General features: G+C 42.2%; 1 protein-coding gene across 4 annotated transcripts in view; it reads right to left on the bottom strand.

Moving 5' to 3' along the window:
- The window catches only part of ARHGEF26 (Rho guanine nucleotide exchange factor 26), a 118,963-nt gene that overhangs the window by 27,296 nt on the left and 77,610 nt on the right, over positions 1-14,057 (bottom strand). For all 4 annotated transcript variants that reach the window (XM_025880120.2, XM_073898386.1, XM_073898380.1 and 1 more), the window contains 2 exons: positions 11,828-11,917; positions 5,548-5,702 (listed from right to left, as the gene is read on the bottom strand). In XM_025880120.2, coding sequence (XP_025735905.1) covers positions 5,548-5,702; positions 11,828-11,917 — 245 coding nt within the window. The remainder of the gene's footprint in view (positions 1-5,547; positions 5,703-11,827; positions 11,918-14,057) is intronic.

Here is a 14,057-nt window from a genome sequence, read left to right on the forward strand (position 1 = left end):
ATGGGACCATAAAGCAACAGAAATGAACCCACTACCAAGGACTGGATAAGAACTCCCAGTGGGTGTGCCAATTCATCCAAGACCTCAAGAATAAAAAGGACATTGGCCAGAAAAGGCTTGAGTGGACTGGATCAGTGGGGAAGTGAGAGAATTCAGGCAAAGAATGATGTGTCGGGTCCTGGTGGCTAGAAAGGTGGTTCAGGGGGCGCCTGGGTGGCTCAGTCGTTAAGCGTCTGCCTCCGGCTCAGGTCATGATCCCAGCGTCCTGGCATCGGGCCCCACATCGGGCTCCCTGCTCCGCGGGAAGCCTGCTTCTCCCTCTCCCACTCCCCCTGCTTGTGTTCCCTCTCTTGCTGTGTCTGTCAAATAATAAATAAGATCTTTAAAAAAAAAAAAAAAAGAAAGAAAGGTGGTTCAGTAGGGCTAAGTACAAGGTAGGACCACAGAAGGGCCATTTGCAAGAGATGGCCTGAATAAATGTGTCCTTTATTTATTTATTTATTTATTTTAGATTTTTAATTTATTTTTTGACAGACAGACACAGCGAGAGAGGAAACACAAGCAGGGGGAGTGCGAGAGGGAGAAGCAGGCTTCCCGCTGAGCTGGGAGCCCGACACCAGGCTCGATTCCAGGACCCTGGGATCATGAACTGAGCCGAAAGCAGACGCTTAACAACTGAGCCACCCAGGCGCCCCTAAATGTGTCCTTTAAAAGACATAGTTTTACATTCTGCTGTGGAATGTCAAGTGGATGGAGGGATGGTGGCATGACTCCAGTTAGGTGTCTCACAGGCAAATTCAAGGTAGCTCCACAATGCTGGCTCCACAGTGCCAGCTCCACAAGGCACTGGCAAAGTAAGGGGAGAGAAGCAATTTCAGGGGCTGCTTAAGAGACCCGTGACTGGCTGGACAGGGGAGCGCAATGAGTTCACAGAGCCAAGGTAGTCTTTCAGGTTTATTGTGGAACAATCAGATGCATGGAGGTGGCTTTAACAAAGGAGGGGAGAGACACTGGAGAAGGAACAGGTCTGAAGGAGAAGATACAGATGAAGGTAACCTATGAGCCCTCCAAATAGAGGTGTTCACGTCACATGACCAAGATGACATTCCAAAATTATGAAAAATGGCATCAGTCAATGTTAATAAAAAAAATGGTGTGTTCTACAACTGGCTTAAGACATTTTTCTTAAACACATTTATTCATTATGTAATAATAATCATAATTTAACAGTGGTGATGGGTTGGGGGAGGGTAGTGAGTTGAACTGTGTCCTCCAAAAGTCTGCTAAAGTCCTAACCCCTGGTACCTGTACATGTGACCTTATTTAGAAATATGGTCTTTGCAGATACAATCAAGTTAGGGTGAGATCATCCTGGAGGAGAGTAGGCCCTAAATCCTGTTAACTGGTGTCCTTATAAGGAGAGAGAGATTTCAAGACACCCTGAGACACGGAGAGAAGAACGCATATCAACACAGGCAGAGACTGGAGTTATGCTACTTGAAGCCAAGGAATCCCAGGGGTCACAGGAGCTGGAAGGAGTGAGGCAGGATCCTCTTCAGAGACTTCAGAGGGAACATGGCCCTGCGAGTATTTTTATTTCGGGCCACTGCCCCCAGAACTGGGGCACAATCCGTTCCTATTGTCTTGAGCCACCCAGTTTGTGAGACTTTGCTATAGCAGCTGAAAAAAACTAACAGAGGGGGAACCGCTTTTTGCTTCAGCAGAAATTGGGAGGGAAGATTTAAGCCAGATCGAAGGCACTAAAGGAGAATAAGGCAGTTGACTACCTTACAAAATAAGGCTTTTGAGAGTCTGAACCTATTAGGTCTTGAATTCAGTTTTCACCTTTCAAAACTGGACACAACAGTACTTGGTCCCTAAGGCTGGACATGGGGTATGGTCTGTGCACTGTAATGGATAATTATAAATAAGTTATTACTAGGCACAAATAAGTTACTATTCATTAATCTAGGAGTATAACATGGCAGTCTGTTCCCCTATTACAATATTACTGTTAGTGCTGTGTCAGGTCTGATACATTTGCACATGCCCCCTATTCTGAAGGCAGTACTCATTGACAGTCTGACATCACTGTGGTGCAGTGGTTCTCAAATAGGGGCAATATGCTCCCCCGCAAGGGACATACAACAATGTCTGGACACATTTTTGCTTGTCTCAACTGAGAAGGAGAGGCTACTGGCAAATAGCGGGTAGAGACCAGGGATGCTGCTAAAACATCTTACAAAGCACAGGGCAGCCCCCACAAAAAAGAACTGTCAGGCCTCAAGAGTGCCAAGACGAGGGGCGCCTGGGTGGCTCAGTCGTTAAGCGTCTGCCTTCGGCTCAGGTCATGATCCCAGGGTCCTGGGATCGAGCCCCACGTTGGGCTCCCTGCTCAGCGGGGAGTCTGCTTCTCCCTCTCTCTCTGCCCCTCCCTTCCTCCTCCCCTGGCACTTGCTCTCTCTCTCTCAAATAAATAAAATCTTTAAAAAAAAGAGTGCCGAGGTGAGAACTCTGCTCTAGAAGTACCCACCTAACCTGCTGTCAAAGCTTCAACTACCAAAGAATTCACTTTCTCATCCAGAAGAGTCTAACGGGTCACGTATCCTTCAGAAATTTGATAGAAGAGACTACTAATGCAGCGACCCGAAACCAGCTCAGAGCTAATGGAGACTTGAAACTTCTTCTAATATTCTAAAAAAAAAAGGGGGGAAATCCCTGCCCTAGAAGACAGCCCCACGGTCCCCACCAGCTCTGCAAACACTTGCACTAACACACGCGCCACAGAGCCGAGGTGGCCACACACCCAGCCATCTGTGGAACGTGCTCAGCATAAACCAGCCGCCAGACTGGGTCAGAGGAGGAAGAGTAACCGCCCTCCCAAGCAGTCTCCCCCGGTAACCAGGAGCCTCCCTGAAGCTGAAACCCACCGCAGACCCAGCAGCCAAGCCCCTTGGCTGAACCCTAGAATTGCAATTAGGCAGTGGGTGGCTGGGTCGGCCCTCCAGAGTTGGCACAGGTAATTATCCTTTATCTGCACCTCGCAGCCAAGCCTCAATTACTGCCTTCTTCAAAGCTGTTGTATTTCCTTCGCTGCTGCCCTCTGGCATGTGAAGCATTCACGGTTGCCTCCTTGAAGCTACAGTGTAAATACGGCTGCGCATATCATACATTTTTAACCGAGCCTGTTTATCAAGTCTCTGTGGTCTGCTTGTCACCCTCACCATGCATTCAGGTCATACATGACTTGAGCCTTCAATGCTATTCTCCTAGTCAAGAGCACCTTAGAAATACAATGAGCTCATTGGTAAGGGGAAAAAAAAAAAATCCCAGTTTTGGTAAAGGCAAAGATAGGTACCAAGGTTGTCCTCTTCGTGGGAGCTGTGTATTTTTTTTTTCTTTCATTTGCTAATAATACAAGTTCAAACATAACCCGAGCAAATAAAAGTGGGAGAGCTATGAAAGCAACACTACCTATAATGACAAAATCTGCTGTGGAGGGCAAAGTACACGGCTAAGTAGAATAGCATATACCTTAATTCCCAAGTTCAAAAAGTCTGTACTTATTGGGTAGTTCTATGCAAGTTCGAGGATAAAAGTTGTACTATACTGGTTTAAATACCCTTAATGTTTTCATGAACTCACTGAAGACATCCTAATCAAAGCTAGATTTATATTTAAAATTGGCTTCATCCTGTCAAAGTGTATTTTATCACAAAAATGAAAAGTTTAGTTACAGCCTTTGGTCCATTGAGACAGAACAAATATTTCAACAGCTGGAAGATGTTAGAAGTCCAGAGTAATAGCATTTGAAGAGTCATATATAATTACTTTCTCCTAAAACAAAACATCTCAAAGAAAGCCAAAGAAACATACTGTCTTATAGGAAACCAAATAAATATAAAAATAAAAATACAAAATTATAATCCCTCTCCAATTTTTATTTATCAAATTTACTTAGCTATTGGAACTACTGAAACTGTCTCAGGTAAGAGAAATAATTTCTTCTTGAAGTTATGACAACACTACTTTCCTAAGTATGAAAAACAGTAATCAGCATCTTTATGTATTTATCATAGTCATATTATGGATTTTCAGGGTAGACCGTACATAATTTTCCTTTCAGCTGGACAGCCAAGCAGCTGAAATAATTCATAATACAGTCTGATTAAAAGGAGCAAAAAGAAAAGTTCATACTCTGTTTCAGTTTAGCTTGAATTTTCAAGCTAAAATGTCAGCAACTCAGAAGTAGAATTTAGGGCGCCTGGGTGGCTCAGATGGTTAAGCGTCTGCCTTCGGCTCAGGTCATGATCCCAGGGTCCTGGGATCGAGTCCTGCATCGGGCTCCCTGCTCCTTGGGAGCCTGCTTCTCCCTCTGCTTCTCTCTCTCTCTCTCTCTCTCTCTCTCTCTCTCTCATGAATGAATAAATAAAATCTTTAAAAAAAAAAAGAAGTAGAATTTAAACTAGCTCATGATAAATTTGTACATTTATTTTATACATTCATAGAGGCCTGTTACCATGATTCCCTTCACTTGTCTATCTAAATTGTACCCCATGAACTACCCTTACACCTATTTTATGCCAGCAATTCAGCCCACCATCATTGCCTTCCTATGTGGAAAAAAAAAACCAGATTTATGTTGTTTCTCTAAGTTCATATTCTGGAAAAGATTTGGAATATTTATGAAGGGCCAATAAAAAAAATACTTTGCAATCCTACAAGCCACTGAGTACACTTGGATGAAGAATGTTCCCTAAAGAAAGACAGAGCTGGGGCGCCTGGGTGGCTCAGATGGTTAAGGGTCTGCCTTCGGCTCAGGTCATGATCTTGGTTGGGGTCCTGGGATCAAGCTCCCTGCTTCTCCCTCTCCCTCTGCCTGCTGATCCCCCTACTTGGGCTCTCTCTCTCTGTCTCAAATGAATAAATAAAATCTTAAAAAAAAAAAAAAGAAAGAAAGACAGAGCTGAGGGGAGCGTGTGTGTGGGCGCGCTCACACATGCACGCACGTCTGTGTGTGAAACACTCTGCCAGATGACTGACTTTATCCCCTTCAGAAGGAAGTACTGGTGTACTGCTCATTCTGCAGTCACAGGGAGACTTTCGAGACCAGCAATCATTAAGAGCAGTGGGTTTTAAATTAAGTTACAAACACTCGAGTTGCATCCCAGCTTGTTCTCAACTGGAGCAACTTTTATCTGTTTTATACAAAAATTCTATGGCAGAAGTGTGAAAAATGCTGATGGGGAATGGTACGAGTGCTACCTCCCCAGGGATGTCCTGAGAATCCAATGATATAAATGTGTAAAATGCTCAGAAGGGCGGCTTGTGCACTTTTGAGCTCGACAGAGGTTGGCTGGAATGATTTGAGTCTCAACTGGCTATGTAATTTAAAGAAAGTGAAACATGGATGCTACTATGATTCCACATGTGGAAACTACACGTCTAACATCACAAGCTTTTAGAGGATAATCAACCGTAAAAGACATCTGAATTACAGAGCTTTAACACTGGATGTACAACCAGCAACATCACAAAATGGCTTACCTCTTCTTCTTGGTGATAATGAGCACGTCGTTAAAGAGAAAGAAGTAGACTTGCTGTTTAGATGTCCTTCTTGAGAAAAGCACGGTGTCTTCCACATAAGCTGTCAACTCACCTCTTTTTACCAACCACCGGGAAGAGGAGACTAGAGGAAAAGGCTATAGAAGGAGAAAAACTCAGTGTACAAAGCCAAATGAAAGTCGTCTTAAGAGTATTGAAGGGAAAATTAAAACTCACATCTAAACAAACAACACATGTCATGGTATACATCATTATTTTATAAGTATATAACAGTGAAATATAGAGTACATTCTCCAAGAGAAAATGAAAAAAGAACAATTACTTTCCAATATAATAAACTATTAACTTGCCTATATGACAACGAAAACTCAATGAGAAAATATTATCGGGTCAGCCCAAAATTATTACCCTTCTGTCACTCTCAAAAGATGGACAGGGAGTCACTTAAAACAGAAAAGCCTCAAAAGGAAATCTATTGGTATCAACTGCTGCTATTTTAAATATCACAAGATAGAACCCGATAATTGTAGTTAACAAGAAACAGAAAAGTCTGCATCCACTTTATCAACTAAAAAGATTTTATTCAACAGGAAAAACTCCCTCAAACTATGTTTTCTCTACTGATTATTTACTTAGCCATATTCTGGAGAACACCTGTTCTTAAGTTTGTAGCAGTTTTTCCTCATGGAAATTCATCCCTGAACGCATCAGGCCACTTTCTGGCTGTGCAAACGATGTTCTTCCAAAATAATCCATCTTAATCTCACAGAAAAGTCTGTATCCAAGAAATTACATAGTGTTTTTTCTTTATTCAGTGCCCAGTTTCCAACTGAAAAACTCTCAAAATCACAGAATAATCCTTATCCTTAGGAGTTCTTTTTAAGTGATCAGAAATGCTTATTGCCAAAAATCTGATTTCAAAAACTATATCCACAGAATAAGCAAAAGGTCTTGGACACACAAAACATAGCTGTAATAGTACCAAAGGCCACCCTTTCCAGGGAACAGTGATTTAAAAATAGCTAGAGGAAACTGAGAATATTAGAGAGGAAATAAGAAAGCCAAGAAAGGATTTCTCACACACACACACACACACACACACACACTTTAATTTTATAAAGTGACTTTTATAAGGAGGTTGCTCATCAGTTATAGACTATTCTCCTGAAGGTTTAAGAAGGAAGATGAAAGATTACGGATGACATCAAACTTTCAAAGCTGGCTATTAAGGGAGTTCATGGAGTTTCCAGCCCCCAAATCTCAAATCAAACAATTATCCAACTGGGATAGCTGAGACTTGAAAGGCAGATGACAGAGAGAGAGATGCTTAGATAAGTCGGGAGGACCCTACCATCCCACCCCGCAGGTCACCACAAGGGATCACGTGTCCGGTTTGGTCCTGCGGAAGGGCTACAATTAGAGAACACAGTGCTATCTTGCTAGTGCTTGTCAGCCTAGGATAAACCAAGGGCAGTCTTGTGGCTAAGGTCCAGTGGACATGCCACCCTTCAACTGTTCTTGGTTTAGGAGATGGGGGGAGGAAGTCTTTTAAGCTTTTCTTTTTTTAACTAGATCAATTTTTATGGATTCCTCATATTCCACAAGGCAAAAATAAATTTCTAATAGAAGGTCTAAAATCGACAGCGGTTTTCAAGATGTCAATGCTTTTTTTGAAAGCAAAAATCTGGTATTCTAAATGTTTTTTCTTTCCAAATTTATTATTAGGAGATTAAACTCATTTCAATAGTTTGTTTTTTTTTTTTTTAGAAGAAACTATTAAAATGACCAAAGAAAAGAATCCAAACCATCCACGGTGGAATAAATGAATTCCCCTAGTTAAGAAACTCTGACTAGAACCAAAACTAGAAAAGAAATACATGAATAAAAATATATCCTTAAAAGTCCTGAAATAAGTCCTATGGAGAAAAGACTTCTCATTCTTTTCTGTGTTAAGTAGCATCCTAGAAAACTAGTTGCAGCATAAAACTTAACTAATTTTAATAGGCCAGTGAGACAAAGAAGAGCTGCTGAAGAATAATTTTTTTAGTGAAGATAAAATTAATCATTTAACCATTTTAAAGTGTACATGCCATTCGGTAACCTTTAGGACATTCACAGTGCAGTGCAATGATCATCACCACCTAACTCCAGGACATTTTCATTACCTGAACGGGAAGTCATCAGAGAGGGAAACAAACCAAGACAGACTGTTAACTCTAGGAAACAAAGTGAGAGTTGCTGGAGGGGAGGTGGATGGGAGGAGGGGTTGACTGAGTGGTGGGCATTAAGGAGGGCACGTGATGTGATGAGCACTGGGTGTTATAAGCAACTGATGAATTACTGAACGCTACATCTGAAACTAATGATGTACTATACGTTGGCTAATTGAATTTAAATAAATAAATAAATAAAAGAAACCCCATAAGCAGTAAGCAGTCACTCTCCATTCTGCCCTCCCCTCTCCCACCCAGGCCCTGGCAGCCAGTAATCTACCTTCTAACCCCATTAATCTGCCTATTCTGGACATTTCATATCAACAGAATTATATAATACAGGCCCTTCAGATGGTGGCATGTATCAGAACTTCAATCCTTTTTTATGGCTAAACACTACTTCACTGTATGAATGTAGCACATTTTATTTATCAATTCACCTATTTTCTTGATGGACATTGGGGTCGTTTCCACTTTTCTGGCTATTATGAATAATGTTGCCATGAACATTCACATACAACTTTTGTTTGAATGACCATCTTCAATTCTCTTGAGTATATACCTAGACGTGGAATTTTTGGGTCATACAGTAATCCTATTAACTTTTTGAGAAGCCACCAAATTGTCTTCTACAATGCACAGACTTTTTGATACCTCAGAGTTCTGCATTTTGCCTGCTATATCTTGGACTTCTACTTATTAGCAAGTCCCCAAATAATGACCAGGAAACCCATCCACCCACCAATACACCACCCCACTGCATTACACTTAATTTATGGCTCATGGTATGGCCCGGCAATCCTCAATTTCCCCATGTGCTTATTCATAAGGCCAAACTTTCCATTATAAGACAAAAACAAATAATCCTCCCCAACTCTGTGCAGGCAACTTTTAGAGGAAGCTGGAGTCTAGTGGAAAAAACACTTGGATTTGAGGCACAAACTGGTGTCTGATCTTAGTTTGGTGACCAACTTTTTCTCCACAGCCCTCACTTCCTTCTTCCTGCCAAGATTCTTGGATGAAAAGTCTAATCTGTTTAAACAGTTTCATATCCTATTAGCTCTTCCCTCTGCAACATGCCTACCAGGCCTATGAAACTATTCTGACAAAGAATCTGAAAGATATTTACTACTTGCTTACTATCAATCAGATCTGTTCCAAGTCCTTTAGGTCTAGTAATGAATTTAATCCTCACAATACCTCCCTGAGGGAAAGTACTATTAGCAGTCCCATTTTAAGGTTCAGAAAACTAAGACATAAAGTAATGGCTACGCTCATACAGCTAGTAGATGGTGGAGTTGTTTTCTAATTTGCAATTTGCTAATGGGTTTTTTTCCTTAACTTTTTCTCATCTCTTTGAGCTTACACGTTGAAGATATTAACCTCTTGTCTATATGTGAGGTGCAAATACTTTTCCAGTTTGCTATTTCTCTTTTCACTTTTTTATGTCTTATTTTCCCTTCTATAGAGAAATTTTTAAAATTTTTCATATAAATGAACTTACACTATTCTTTTAATGACTTCTGGATTTGGAATAAGTTCAAAAGGCCTTTCCCATGTTGCTACAGTGTCGCTTCCCTGCTTAGAACTTTTCAGTGGCTCCCAAATGACCTTGCTCAGCGGCTCCTCTAGGCATAGAAGGCCCCCCACATGAGCTGTTGTTTACTGCCTGGCTCTGCCTTGCTCCCCCTGCACCTCATGCCCGTCCACACTGGACGCATACAGTTGCTGGGCTACAGCAGCTGAAGCCATGCCCTGTGCATTTGTTCCTACCTTTTACTTCCAGAAGACCCTTCCTAACTCACCTTTCAAGATTCAGCTCAGACATAGCTCTGGTATGAAGCCTTACCTGACTGCTACAAGCTCCCCACCCCTGTATGCCTCACAGGTAGGGCTGACCACCCCTTCCCATGGAGAATGTTCTCAAAAAAAAAAAAAAAAAAAGAGGGGGGTAGGAGGCAAACCATAAAATGGACTCTTAACTATAGAGAACAAACTGAGGGTTCCTGGAGGGGATGTGGGTAGGGGATGGGGTAAATGGGTGATGGGTGTTAAGGAGGGCACTTGTGATGAGCACTGGGTGTTGTATGTAAGTGAGGAATCACTAAATTCTAAAAAAAACTCGAAAAAAAGGAGAGAGTGTTCTCAATTGTCTTCCATCTAACGGCGACAGCTGCAGACGCTGCCAACGCCTCTGTATTTCCCTGGTTGCCTAATTAGACTGTAAGTTCCCTGAGGGCAGGGATTAGGTTTTGGTTTTCTGGCTGCCTTCCACAGAGAAAGTGCTCACAAAGTTAGTTGACACAACACATGTGCTAGGACAAGTCATTTGAATTCTTCCAAACATCTATCTTCTCGTCTTTAAAATGAACTGCATAAAAATGTCTACTGTTGTCCATAAAGTGTTATGGAAATGAGATCCTCAGATTTTATTAGTATTCCTAAGTAGTCTGAATTAAGTGCCTCATTGTAAATCTAAACATAGAATATCTTCCTTTAGGCTTGCAAATATTTTAATCATTGAACCAAAAGAAAACAAAGAACCCGAAATTCATGAACCCAATTGATGTTAATCGTTTCTTTTTAAGGACCCTTGGGGTAAGCATTTTTCAATTACAAATTAATTTGGGGTTCTAGAGAAATAGAGCTTAAAGATATCTTAAGCCAACTCATTTTCAGTGAAGAAAAAGAAAAAGAAAAATGGTTAGGGAAGGGACTTATCATCTTTAAAAATCAAAGTGGTTAGGAATTTATAATCTTTAAAAAGGAGGAGATAAAACTTTTGATGTCTAGAAATATTTTCCAAAATACTTAGAAACAAATTACAGAGAAGGACAGGTTTCTTTTTGAGGGATGGAGGAAAGATGGATTTGGAAATTGCTATAAGTTTCTGGAGAAAGCCATTATAACAAAGTGCATGTATGTGTTTGTTTTTCACAAGCACACATCATCTTCTGTTCTAAGAATTATGTGTCACGTTCCTGCTTCTAAATTGTTGTAGTCAGGATGTTCTGGTGAAAGAGTTTACACTGATCTGCCAGTCAGGACACACTGGCCCTCGCCTTGACTCTGCCACCATTAGCCCAGCGACCCCGTTAACAATTAAGTATTCTCTGGGCTTTATTTTCCTCATTTATAAAATAAAAGCACACAGCTGTACTGTACCAGTGGTCCTCCACCTGAAGTGGCAAGGCAGAGACTCTCCTCTCTGCCTAAGACCATGAAACGCTGATCCACCACAGCACTGTATATCCACCACACAATTTAGGAGCACTTTTACTACGAAAAAATACAACCAGTCCTTTAAGTTGCTTAATTAAATTTACAAGTTACAAAATAAAATAGAAGCACGATCGTGAGCACTCACTTCCATTAAGAACTCAGTTGTGAGCCAACGAAAGACTATGACCTAGATTTGCCATTCAGGGTCATTTTCTTCTTTATACATCCTGTCATCCACTCCTAAGCAGTATCATACAAGCAGTAAGAGGGAGCACATACCCAGAAGAGAATTATGGAAGAAAAACAAATTTGAAAAGAACACTCCACTAACAATTTTTTTTTTTTTTGCAAACTGGAAGAGGAGTGTCTTTACCTAATTTAGGAGAACATGTGCTACAATTCATGGGATACAAAACATGGGATTTTGTTTCTGTTTTGCAGGACACTTTGAGAATAGTAAAGAAATCACCTTTCCATTCTAAAATTCTATCTTTTTTTTTTTACTACCCTTTTCCCGAAATTTGGGGGTGGGGGTAGGGGAATGTGCTAGTTACATAAATCTAACCTTGTGGCCTGGAGAAAGGCAATTTTATCTGGTGACCATAAGCAAGAGCAGAGCTGCCTGGAACTTCTGCGACTGCCTCAGCAAGTCCACTCCCCCTCCAGTCAATTTATGGCCCTTCTTTGAAAAGCAAATTCCTATCTTCTTTGTTGCCCTCAACTATCTCTCTCTATTTACATAAGATTTAAGCAAGACTGGTAATAAATCTGTTTATGAAGAAATACGAAAATACCTGAAAAAAAAAAAAAAAGAAGTACGAGAATACCTTAATTTTAAATTCCAACTGGGAATTAATGGTGTACATCATTTCAGTCCTTTCCATCTTCCGAGCTCCTTCATTGCATAGTCGAACCAACTGAGAACACAGAATAATAAGGAGGGTTAAGAGGTCAAGGAGAGAAACCTCAATTTCAAATGCAGATCTCTCGCAGGAAATAATGTGCACTTGGAAGCTCCAGAGACTCATTTCTGACAGCTAAAGAACTCACAGTTTTACACAGTGAAGACACTGTACCCAGGTGAAGATGGTGTCATTAAGATGTGAAGACAGAGGGGAAAAAAAAGTCCTGAAAAGCCTCCGGGACACATGTCCTCTGAGGGCTCTCCCACAGCCTGGCCTCTGGCCTTTGGCTCCTTTCCTCTGCCCCTCCTCCGCTCCTCCACCAGGGAAACCTCAGCCGGCCTAAGGGCAAGCTGCTCCTCTCTCCCCACTTCCAAATCCCTGTGGCTGGGGCCAAATACCAACTGCAAAGGCAAATTTTATGCCGTGTGCTACCTGTAGGCATATGACCAATACAGAGGATGCCAAAAGAGGGAAGCCTTTGGGTGGAATCTAATGGTCAATGATTTTTCAAGGATGGCCAAACTAAGGGAAACTCAGTTTAACTAGAATTACTGAATTATCTATCAACTGAATGTATTCAAAGTCCCTTGATGAGGGCCTGTGATTTATAATAAAAAAAGACCTATTTGGTCTTGGTCCATAGTTCCCAGCATATAGTCCCTTCGGCCCTTGCAATTTCCTATATAAGAGCCATGGGGGCATCTTTAGTTGTAATATTTAGTTTTGTTCCCAGTTCCTGGAAGCTCCAGAGCAATAACACTGAAATGGGTGTCTTCTTATTCCCAACAAGCCCCTTTCAAACATATCTGAGTTTATGTTAGTGAGGAAGCTTTTAGAAAGCCCCTAAGGATAGGGCTGGTTGTCAGGGGAGCCAACCAAGTGATCAGAGAGAGGGTTGTAACTTTCAGCCCCGCCAGACCCTCCCCCACCAGACTTCTGGGGAGAGGAGAGGGCTGGCGACTGACTTGACCGCTAACGGCCAATCTCATCATGCCAATCAATCTTGCCTACGGAATGAAGCCTCCATAAAAATCCAAGGACTATGAAGTTCAGAGAGCTTCCAGGTTGGTGAACAAGAACACACCTATGTGCTGGGAGGGTGGTGAGCCCCACACTCCATGGAGACAGAAGCTCCTGTCTCGAGACCTTTTCAGACCACGTCCTAGCATCGGTCTGGGCAGAGTGAACACCATGAGCAAAGGGCCCACGAAAGCAAAGCGGCTGCAGTGCCTGAGAAAGCAAAAGATCCCGATACAAGGAAGATGGCACAAGACGAAGTGACAGAGGCCAGGGTCAAAGCACACAAGTTCTTAAAGCATCTGGATTGCATTCCAAGTGCAAAGAGAAAGGCTGCAGGAGGGGGATGACAGGGTGCAGTTTATGCTATGATCAGACGCTTTCCCCAACGCATTTGTTCAATCTTCTACTGATGGACGCTTAAACGATTTCCGACTGCTTAAGAGAGTTCTAGATTTGGAGGGTACCCCCACCTTCAGTTACAGCTTATCTTTCAGTCTGAACCTAAAGAGTTCACGGATGCAGGGACTGATGGCTATACCTGATCACAACGAGGGGCCGAAAACATCCTGGCTGGGGTTAGGGGCAATCTGAAACTGCAATATCCTGAAAGGATTAAGACATCTCAGAGTGAAATCTAACGAGGCAGCCATTGCTCCAGACATTTTTACAAATTCTCTCGAGGAGTATATTCACAGCTCCCAAATCTATGTTCCCGGATGTGGTCTGTCCTGGACGTAGCCATCCCGGACCTGGGTCTACCTCCAACTACTTACATCACCCACAGGCAGCCCAAACTCTAAAATGAGAATGACAAAACCTGAGCATCAACTTCATCACCCACTGCCTGCGGCTCCGTGTCCTCCAGGTCAGTGACTAGTTCCAGCATCACCCACCTTCCCAATCCCAAAACCCTGGCCCTCACTGCTCTCAGAGGCCTCACTCTCCTTGGTCCTCCATACCCAAGCAGTCATAACATTTCCTTAATGTTGCCGGTCCACGTCCCTCCCTTTGCCTTGTTCCCGGAACTCAGGCTCAAACCCCCTCTCCCCTAGACTGCCTCCCAATTCTCTGCCATCCATCGCTTCCATCCCACCCTTACACATCCTGGAGATAATGCTGTCAATCTTTGTAA

The sequence above is a fragment of the Callorhinus ursinus genome, unplaced genomic scaffold (genome assembly GCF_003265705.2).
Source record: "Callorhinus ursinus isolate GAN/ISIS: 27379988/994484 unplaced genomic scaffold, GSC_fseal_2.0 scaffold1, whole genome shotgun sequence".
Lineage (NCBI taxonomy): Eukaryota > Metazoa > Chordata > Mammalia > Carnivora > Otariidae > Callorhinus > Callorhinus ursinus.